The sequence below is a fragment of the Morone saxatilis genome, unplaced genomic scaffold (genome assembly GCF_004916995.1).
Source record: "Morone saxatilis isolate NCDOM2014 unplaced genomic scaffold, NCSU_SB_2.0 Contig1, whole genome shotgun sequence".
Lineage (NCBI taxonomy): Eukaryota > Metazoa > Chordata > Actinopteri > Moronidae > Morone > Morone saxatilis.
Genome location: NW_023339651.1, coordinates 12,377,054 through 12,387,885, shown reverse-complemented (window position 1 = coordinate 12,387,885; position 10,832 = coordinate 12,377,054). Strand labels below are relative to the sequence as shown.

Genomic DNA, 10,832 nt, shown 5'->3' with positions numbered 1-10,832 from the left:
GTGCAAGAAAAAAAACTCCACAGGGTTTGTATTTAACCTACAACCGTGTTAGATGCTTTCATATTAACTCTTCAAAGGGTTTCTATTTCTAAGATGGGACTAATTTAGTGGATGTACAGTGGATTTGAAGCTGGGGCCAGATTTGGAGCATATAGCCAGGGTTAGAAGGAATGTGAGCTTATCTAATCAGACACTTGACAGAGATCAGTTCTAAAATAGTAATATACAGTCTAACATATGTGTCCTGATCATACTTATCTAACATTTTTATTTAATCTAAACAAAAAAAGGACACCCTACTGAGAAAATTCTAGTTAATCTGACACTGTCAGTGAGGAGATGATAATGCTTAGAGTGATAACATACACTGTGAAAGTGGGTTATTTGGGTGAATGAAGTACTTTGCTGAAATTTAACTATTCATCATTTTGCTAAGGACCCCCTGGAATCCCCTTAAGGACCACCTGCAGGTCCCCGGACCCCACTTTGAGAATCACTGATCTGACTGGCTGGCAGGGTCTGTTTCTAAAAGGTGCGCACCTAACTGGCTGGAGCCAGGGCGGCATATTGCCTTTCACACGCTTCTAAAATACTCTCCGGGCAGAGCCTGAAAGGGTTACTGTTTCCCAAAGTGCCTCATTCTGCGCAGTCGAGAGGGGGCGGCTGAGTGGCGCCGTCGAGTCAGAGACGCAGTTTCTAAAAACCCCGAGACATCATCAAGAAAGAAGCTGACAGTAAGGAAAGCAGCCCCCCTCCTGCTCCTTCTCCTCTTCCTCCTCCTCCTCCTCTTCTGCTGGCATGCTGCCGTTCTTCTCCTCTGCTTACCAAATCCCCTCAGTGGTTCTGTCACAATAACCGGGCGGCAAGTGTCAAATCCAACTCTGCCCGCAAAAACACAAATCACTTTAACGCACACAAGATGCGCTCAGTGGAAATACTACTCAAGCTGCTTTTAGCTTTCAGACATTTAGTCATAGCTCTGTTTAAGTCGTTGTATTTAAAGAATAATATAAACACTATAAACCCCCCCTACTTACAGAAAATGACTACTCGCTTTGATTTCATAGGACTTAATTTCCCTGCGCGTCTCCAGCGCGTTTAATTGGCCATATCTCTTTAACTTGCAGACAGCATACCCCAGCTCTCCAATTAATAGTCTGTTAACGTCAAAAACAGTTGACCATTGTTTTATGGGCTTTGTGTTTTTTTTCTCTCTCTCTCCAGGGCGGTCAGACTTGAATAGGCGCCGGTCTGCTCCAGTCCACCTCTATACAAATACCTCAGTGGAACTTGTGTGGAGCTTCCAGAGTAAAAAGCACAGACCCCAGACGCCCCTGGCTTGCGCGCATACGCTCGCCATTTCATCATCTGACACTGTTTGAAATGTCTGAATCATATTTTACCCATTATGTTAACACCTCGGAGCCCTGAAACGAGCATGTGCGTAGACGGGGCAGATGAATGTGCGTGGCCTCTCCTCGCTCTCTGGCTGAGACAAATGAATGCCAGTTCTGTGGAGGCGCTTGAGGTATGTGTTGCGCATTACACAGCGTAGTAAATCAGGCCTTTCTAAAATCACTGTGACGGCGTGGAGCGTCAGGCAGTCCACACAGAATCACTGAAGCTTGGACTTACTGTGCAGTTAGTAACTCCACTCCACCTCGGAGCCCGACCGTCTACACTGCAAAAAATATCAGTCTGGCATTGTCTCAAACAACATTTTCAGAAAAACGTGGCTCAATTTCACTTGTTTCCAATTCAAGAAAACTTATTGAAATCCTTTTTTTTTTCCCTGAATCAAATGAAATTGGTGTTATAACACTTATTAACCCCCGACATCTCCAGTCTGTTGCAAACAAGTGAACTACTCTCAGCCATCAGCAGACTTTTCTTGCCAGGAAAGAATTTAAGACTGAACGAGACACCATGTTCAGATATTTTTTACAGTGTACACGCCCCCCTGGATATAGACACTCGTTGTAAGCAACATGGCTTGACACTAATACACGTTGAAAAGATAGACTTTATTGCTAAAACGTGTAAACATAACATGTACACTGATATGTTTTACCTTTTTATTTATTTTATTGTATTTTTTTTTATTTTTAGAAATATTCAAGTAGACATCTCCCATATTTTTTCTGGTATACTCTGCTATTCTCTTTCCTTATGCTCTATACTCACAATCGTTAAAATAATAAATAAAACGTACAGATTTGTTTATTTCTACAATACTATGTATTCCAAAAAAGCTGAGTTCACGCCTTTATATATATCTTTAACCTCAACTTTTTTTTACAATTTAATTATTATTGATATTAATATTATACAAAAACTCTAGGCAGCATTGCAGTGAAATTACAGTCAGCATCAATGTTCAGTTGAAAAAAAAAAGTTCACCTCTTGGAGAAGTGTAGCATATGCATTCCATCTTCAATGTCTCATAAAAATATCAAAAAAAGCTCTTCCTTATGAAGTGCTCGTGTTTCCCCAAAAAACACGTTTCAGGGTTGAGAATAAAATATGGTCCTGGTTCAATTAGAAAAAATAGCTGCATTTTTCTTAAATATGTACAATGTTGGTATTTCACTTAAAATGCTATATAAAAAAATAGATTTGCTATGGTGCCCACCTCTGTAGAGAGTTAACAGTGCAATAGAAACCGTATTTCCAGTCCACTCCCCCCTCGACCACTTCCTTAGAGAAAATCAGCACGAACACTTGCACTCTGAGATGATTGGGTATTGCACCTGTATCCACGTACAGTATTTCTGTCTTAGAAACCCTTGACAATACCACCGGAGGAAAATCTTGTTGATTGACTTGACGGGTTTGCAAGACATCCCCTCAGGGAAGGAGCAAGAGCGCTCAGAGAAACAGTTTCCCTCCTTGATGTAACGTGGCCAGAACCTCACGCCCAAATCCTTCCAGGTGTACACCACTGGGCAGTGCGTATAGGTCCACAGCCACTGCAGAAATTTCCTACGGGCCTTCTTGCCCACTTTTACCCGCTTTCCATAGGGGGTCTCTGTGAGGTCCAGCTTTTTAATCTCGTTAGGCATTGGCCCCTGCAGCTTCACCTGGTTGTCTGATGCGGAGAGGTTCACCAGCATGGGCGAGCTGATGGACATGAAGTTGGGGTCAAAGTTGCTGCCGAGCTTTTTCCTCAGAGTCCTCTCGGCCAAGTCCTGCTCCCGGGGGTCGTACTCCGGGTCGGGGTCCTCCTTAAGGTCTGGCACGGGGAGGTGATCACTGGGCGATGGACGGAGACGAAGGTAATGCTGGGAAACTCCAAGATGAACGCACACCAGCACGTAAAAGAGTAGCGTTTGTGAGAGGCCCATTATCCCTCTTGTTTTACGCATCGGCTCTTCTCGCGTAAATAATGTTCAATTCTTTTCCCGGTTAATGAATTCTCTGCAAGGACGAGCCTGGGGCTTCATAAATAGTAGAAGTTCAGTCTCCAGCAAGGCGATACTTTTAATAGACCACGTCGGGTTTGAATGACATGGAGCGGAGTGCTTTGCTTTTTAGGGCTCCTTCAACTTTGCAATTTGCCCGCTGATGCAACCCTGCAGCGCGAAGCGGTGCCCCTGCTTTGCAGAAAAGTGTTTAGTCTAAACAAAAAAGCACAAAACAAAATGGGGAAAACTCTATTCACGCTCTCTCCGGCCTCACCCCGCTCCCTTGGATTCACTTTGGGTTTCTTTCGGTTGTCATGGTTACCCCGGGGACTCGAAGCCACGACGAACTGTCTACACTGGATGACAGCGGCCGAGGCGAGAGTTGCATGGAATGAAGTGTTTTCTAAAGAGACAGAATAGATCCGGAGCGTCCCGAGGGAGAAGGGCGCACAAAAGAGTACTTCACCAAGTTTTAAATGTCACGCGCCCGGCAATGAGGGCTGCCTTGGCCAATGTTATTTTTACGCACGACTTTTATAAACGTGGCTTCTCTTAACGTCGCCTGACGCTCTCAGGTTTGACAAGGTCCCAGGGCGCAAAATCCATGGACTGAGGAAATGGTCTATGCAGCCAGTTTGGTGGTATTCCAGCCGTCGATATGTGCACCTCACTCAAAAATGTCCAAAACTTAGACAAAAATGCACTCGCAGTGGGATGCAATCTCAACTTATGCAATAACAGCCATTTCTCTTTCCAGGGGATGTTCCAAATCGCAGAGCAGCTCTTTACATAAAAGTCTCAGGTTGAAGCATTCCCACAAAACTCTCCGCTGTGCATGAAATAAAAAACAACGCTGAAAAGCGGCGTTACAGCAAACTGCAGTGTCAGTGCATATCAAATGCAAACTGCAGAAAGCCAGTAAACGTTATTAGTTCAGAGTCCCTTTCACTGTGGCATTGCTGAATCCTTTCAGAAAAGCTCCAGGTCCCACTGTCGCAGCATAACGAGACAGTCCACAATCTGGAGCCTCTTTGCCCGGTCGATGCAAGCGGTCAATCCCTGAGGGAGCGTCTCCTTTGATAACTGGTACAGAAGCTCCTACTGAGTCGCTCCTACTTCAGGAGTCTGAGAGACTTGGCGCTGGAGCGTTTCTTTGCTTAGGCACACTGTGTGTGAGTGTGTCTGTAGCGAGTGGTGCTCAGTCCCAAGTTAAATATCCCCCTCCGACGGTACAAAGTGTCAGAGGGGCCTGCCCACCCCGGCCACTTTCACTATGATTGACAGCCCCCCCTCCGGGCCACCCCCTCCCCTCACAACGTGGAAAATATCAGCCACAATCACAACGATCAACTGGGTCCTAACGCACCAGTTTTATCCCGTATTATAATGTAATATCCCACAACATGAGCAGCGTTGTGCATTTTTACAGAATTTCTGGAATCCTTCACACACTTTAAGAGCTATAGGAACACTTATCTCTGGCGCTTTCCATCAGCAACATGTCTGTGATGCACTAATAGGTTCAATACGCTGTCAATACTCAGCTGAGGCGTTTAAGAGTTTTCTTGGCTTGAACTTTCCCATGAAATTGATGGGAAACGTTTAGTAGCTTGTCTACGGAAAAGGGGCATCACATTCCACCTTTGTTCGTCAGCATTTGGGTCCACACAGGAATTGGCCCGTTGAACTTAGGGGTCACAAAATAGGCGCGTAATTAAAGGTTATATATGGCCACGGATAACTAAGCGGTACCTTTCCCATGCTGAGCAGTCATTAGGCCAAGCTGGACTTTTTTACTTTAGTCTGAACCATGTTATACGCCACTTAAAAATAAAATTATTCAGGCAAGTTTAATTTATTGACTATCAAGTTAATGTATTTAGAGATTTTGTTAAGCCATAATAGCTTCCAGTAAACCCATAATAAGCTGGTATTCAAATGCAGTCATTTTAATGAAAAACAAAGGGTGGAGAAGTTTACTTCTAGTCAAACAGCAATAAATTTATTTAAAAAAAATATTTTAATGTATATGATATATATATATATATATCATATATTTAGCTAAATTTAAATCATACATAACAAACAGTTTTACTCTTTGTGTTCAAAAATCAGCCACAAAATGTGGTTAAACTTTGTTTGGATGTGTTTTCACTATGAATTTTACCCTGGCTTTAAGTTGGATTTATCATGTGCAGTTTGGACAGATTGGCCAGAGTTATTGTGTATTTCCACTTGTCATTGTGCTTGTCTTTTGTAGTGGTCACTAGAGGGCGTCGATCCAGCACGGTGTGGACCTGCAGTCAGGGGCTCCCCAGACTCACTCTCTCAATCACTGTTTGACTACTCTGTTTGAGTGCATGGGGAAGGAATGTGTGCTCATAGTAATGATGCATATCAAGTCAAATTGCTCACCAGCTTTGTGATCAAAGATCTAAGAACCAATGCCGTAGCCATTATGCCAAAATGAAGTAATTAACTGGAATTATCCTCAATATGAGTATAATATAAAAAGTAACCTTCTTGTTGAAGGATGGAGGAACTTTTATTTCTAGAAGTGCTGTAATTTTCTTGACTTCATAGACCAATCTTAACTTCATTAACCACACTCCCATGAGTTAATTCCTGCTGACCCCTCCAAAATGCAGGCAGACACACAAAGTCATAATCTGGTTAATGATTAGGGTGCCAGTGTAGACAGAGCTCAGTGGGCTGCGGGGACAGTAAGGCTGAGCTAGCTACTGTAGAACTGGCCATTTCTATTGTCTTCCTCCACAGGTCTTGGGGTGGTGAACCCCATGCAGGGAGAGACACTTCCCTTCCTCCTAGTCTCAAGCACTAATACTGCCAAGCAACCTCGCAACGAGTCCACCCCCATCCCCTGGCTAATTACTGGAGATAAAGACAAGGAGAGGAGAGAGGAGGGGACCGGTCAGCACAGTGGGGAGGGGTGGTGATGGTGATGATGTTGAGTAAGTGGGGGTGAAGGCAGAGGAGGTGGTGGTGTTGAAGATGGTGGTGTTTTCAGAAAAGAGGATGGGGGCGGCGGGGTGGCAGTGGTAGTGGTGGTGCCGGATGGCAGTTTGCTGTGGAATGGCTAATTAAATAACGCCATAAAAGGACCCTGGCTCGCTTTAACGAATCCCGTCAACCTCTGACGAGTGGGGCTGGGGTGCTGGGATGGGGGTGGGACGCACCACGTTGGAGAGGGGTGGGGCTGGTGCTGAAAATTGGGCTTGTATAACAAGGGGACTTAGCTCTTTGGTTTTGCAGTGATTGTTCACGCTCCCTTAGGTTTCAATAGGGCGCATGGTGAGGGTGCGTTGGGGGGCAGCCCTTAGGCACAGATAGGACCCCCTTCTCCCCTTCTGCTGTGAATACTATACACACACACACACCAACACGTAACACATACACAAACACATACACACATTAACACCCCCATGGCTCTATACAAAGGCCTCTACCCAAGGTCCAGGCAGGAGCTTATCCAGTGCAGGGGCACAGCAAGGGGCAGGCCTGGCCAGACTGGCTGACTGTGCCCACTGGGGACTGGTAGAATGGCACAGGGGGGGTGGATGGAGACAGACAGCTTGGAGAGGAGAGAGGGGAGTAAACAGGAGCGACTCAGAGACCAAGACCAAAAACATCACCAAGCAGAGCTGTACCGACAAAAACAACATTGTTTTTGCATTTCATATCTTTTTCTTGCTGAAATAAATGAGCTAATATCAGAAGATAAGGAGAGTTAAGAAATTTGGCAAGGTGCTGGGGTAATTTGGAAATAGCCTTGAGCCACAGAGATAGTACAACTCTGAAATCCCAAAGTCCCCCTCCCTTCAAATCAACAGCTATGTCTGAAGCACATCTCCTAATTAGTTTTGTGTTGTGACGTCTCCTGCAGAACAATCTTTGGCAGGCTGACAGATTTCAGAACCAACCAGAACCATCACAGTTTTTTGGAATTGTCCAAACTGAAAAGTATTTTAAACTAGATATTTCCAAGAACCCTGAGATCTGAACCACAGAATATTTGTTTCCATTCTAAAATCCAGTATGATAGCCCACTTAAATATTTTTTTGTAATAGCTGCAAGAACAAGATCAACTTATTGTATCTTTGGACTGGCTGGCTAAATATCTCTTGTCGTGCATAAACATAAGCCCCATGCCACAACAATTCAAAACAGAGAGCTTCACAATCAAAATAAATAGCTTTCCACCATTGCCTGTCAATATTGCATTCCCTCTATTCCCTGCTGCCCTCGCCATCTTCCCCAGTCTTACTCCCCTCTTCTCTCTCCTCCATATTTGACTCTGTCTCCGAGCCTTAACCCAAAGCAGATGGCTTGGGAAGCATGTCAAAAATCTGTCTCCTGTTAACACTACTTTTGAAGCCCCCTCTACATTTTTTTTCTCTCCCTTAAAATTCATCATAAAGTTATTTTTGCAAAATACCCAGTAAACAGCATCAAAGTGATATGTTTCCCCTCTCCTCTGATGACAAGGAGAAGAAAAGAATACAGCACTAAGTGTATGGCTTGTGCCTGTTATTGAAAAAATGCTACACCACACTGATGTGCAATCTGAAGTCAATCTGGGCATGGTCCTGTATCCTTTGTTTCTACTACGGCATTCCAGTCGTGATGGAGAAAATGCTGCTTGATGCTTGATCACAAGCTGTGATTAATGGTGATCATATCGTAGACGGCTCGGTGGCTTTGTGATGTGATGGTGGGGCCCACTTTGAACTTAGGGATTGATGAACTCTAGCTAAGCCAGAAAAACATCACTGTGGCACACACACACACTCTGAATATAAATGTTTTGCTTTAGATTTTGTACATGTTCAGTCACTCATTACTGGAGCTGTATAATGCTTGAGTTTGCCTGCTTTGAAGACCGTGTATAGTATACATAGTACATATGCAAAGGCAAGAGTTCAAAAGATTCTTAAGATATTCTACTAAAGTACAAGTCCTGTTACTTCTCTTAAAGGACCAGTGTGTAGAATTGAGTGACATCTAGTGGTGTAGTTGCAGATTGCAACTCCCTCACTTCATCCTCCCCTTCCAAGCGTGCAGGAGAAACTACAGTGGCTATGAAATGTGAAAAATGCCATCGCTGGTTTGTACATTCTGGGCTATGGTTGAAGCATAGCTGTTCAGCATGATGGCCTCCAGGGAAGGGGATCTGTGGTGTCTGTAGATATAAATGGCTCATTCTAAGGTAGCAAAAACATAACAGTTCTTATATCCAGGTAATTATACGCGAATGAAAACATGCATATTGTATTCCATTCCTGTTAATATATCCTCCTAAATGGCCCTTTAAAGGATATTGCAATTTAAGAGTCTTATTTTTGTAGTTTTAACAACTATTCCTAGAGGTAATAAAAACACTGTACTCACCAAGGCATCTGTTTGATTGCAGTGACATCACAGAAAAAAATTAAATGGGGCAAGCAAAAGGAGCACTCAGACTATTAGGTAGGTTTTAAACCATTCTCGAGGATAGCCAAACTTATTTGGCTTTAGGTAGGCTAAACCGAATTACCCAAATTGTCCACAGTTTACAGACTGTTGGTATGGTTTCACCTGCAAACAAAGTGGTTCATATAATCTGGCCAAACTGTTGTTTTCAATCTGTATGATTATCAGACTGCTTTTGTTTCTTGACCCACTGCACTTGTGTGCAATGATCTTTCCAAATCTCAGCACTTACTTCGATGAGAACATTACCATAACTAATAGGAATGATGAAAACTATAGCGACCGACATTGCCACCAATAGACTAATGCTGCTAGCATGTCTAAACAGTGGCGCCAGGTGGCCAGATGAAAAATCTTAGTGGGGCACACCAAAACCAAACTCTGAATAACTTAATTTCAGGAATTCTATTATACTCTATTATACTGTGTTGTCAATATGAGAGTCAAGATATAGCATACTTTTGTACTTTGCACTTTGGTTTCTTATTTTAAAGTTAATGTTAATCATTTTCTGGTGTACATAGACTAAAACTGGTACAGTTAACAATTGAAGTTCTACAAAAATCCTCACAAGGTTGGGCAGTAGACCAATTTTTAATTCTTCTTTAAATACTACAGATCAAAAGTGACTAGTGCTATTGTTGCAAAGCACTTCAGTAGAAATGTATAAGTGCTTCTTTCAAAGATGACACATTAATCTTTGTGAAAAGTTTGTGTGTGTGTCTACTTAGAATCAATGTTTTGGGCCAGGGGATGGCTTACGGAAACTAACAGTCCCTAACTCCAAGTAACCCCTACTTGGAGTTAGGGACTGTTAGTTTCCGTAGTCCCTAACTCCAAGTAACCCCTACTTTGGAGTTAGGGACTGTTAGTTTCCGTAAGCCATTCCCCTTCATGAATCACTACTATTCTTCTGTAATGATGCCCGGCAACATTTAATTGGGGAGGCTGGTGTGACCTCACGGCATTCCAAGTTGATTACACTTATTCACATCTTAGAAAGTTAAAATAAAAAAGGATCTCAACAGCTTGGACCATCCCATGCTCCTCGTCTTTTCTCCTCCGCTTTCGTTTCATTTGTTGCATCCCATTTTGGAAGGGTAAGAGAGTAGCCCATCCTTTTTCTATTCTCCGCATCTCCTCCTCCTCTTGCCCTCTCCCCCTCCTTCGAGCACCCCCATCCCCCACTCGGAGCAGGGAGTGATGAGGATGGAATTAAATTGATCACCGCCTTCCGGAAAACAACAGGAAAAAATAGTGCATTCCGAACGCCAGGAGGGCGTTCCCCCTGGTCTTCCCTATGGCAGGATGACATCATTGGCCTGCTGCCCAATTCCCACCGTTCACAATAGGGTCACTGTTGCCTTCTCCATGGTGGCACAACAGCCAAGAGAGGAAGAGAGACGGAGAGAGCAAGACAGAAAGAGAAAGATAGAGAAAGAAAGGGGAAAAGAAAAAGGATGCCAGCAATGTTAAGACCTAAAGCTTCACACACTAGAACACAAACACACAAACACACAAACGTCTTCAGACAGCCACGCTGACCAGTGCTCCGCATTCCTCTGTGCAAACTTGGCCGGTTGAAGACAGCAAGCGGTGTTTGAATGGAGGCCATGGCAGAGATTTGAGAGCTGTGATAGTGGAACATACAGAATATCACAGTTTATTTGGACAGTTAAGTCATGTGTTTTCAATACTAGCGACTCCTCAAGATCCAATCTGTCATGCTAATCTACTTTCTCATCAGTGAAATCATCGTTGGCATGTAGTATTGATCACACTCTGCATGCTTGTTGTTATGAAATAACTTCCTGGGCTCTTGGTTTACACAAGATGACAAATGGAAAAGTAACTACAATGGAATAAAGACTTCAGACAAAACAGCTTTTGGAATGAATAGGTTACTCCCAACTCCAAAGTTCCATTTGAAAAGATCA

At 43.5% G+C, this 10,832-nt stretch overlaps 1 protein-coding gene across 1 annotated transcript; it reads right to left on the bottom strand.

Moving 5' to 3' along the window:
• Nucleotides 1-2,005: 2,005 nt before the first annotated feature.
• On the bottom strand, nucleotides 2,006-4,626 carry nog2 (noggin 2). The gene has a single exon (XM_035666003.1). The coding sequence runs from the start codon at nucleotides 3,363-3,365 to the stop codon at nucleotides 2,709-2,711; it is 657 nt and encodes a 218-aa protein (XP_035521896.1). The 5' UTR covers nucleotides 3,366-4,626; the 3' UTR covers nucleotides 2,006-2,708.
• Nucleotides 4,627-10,832: the final 6,206 nt, after the last annotated feature.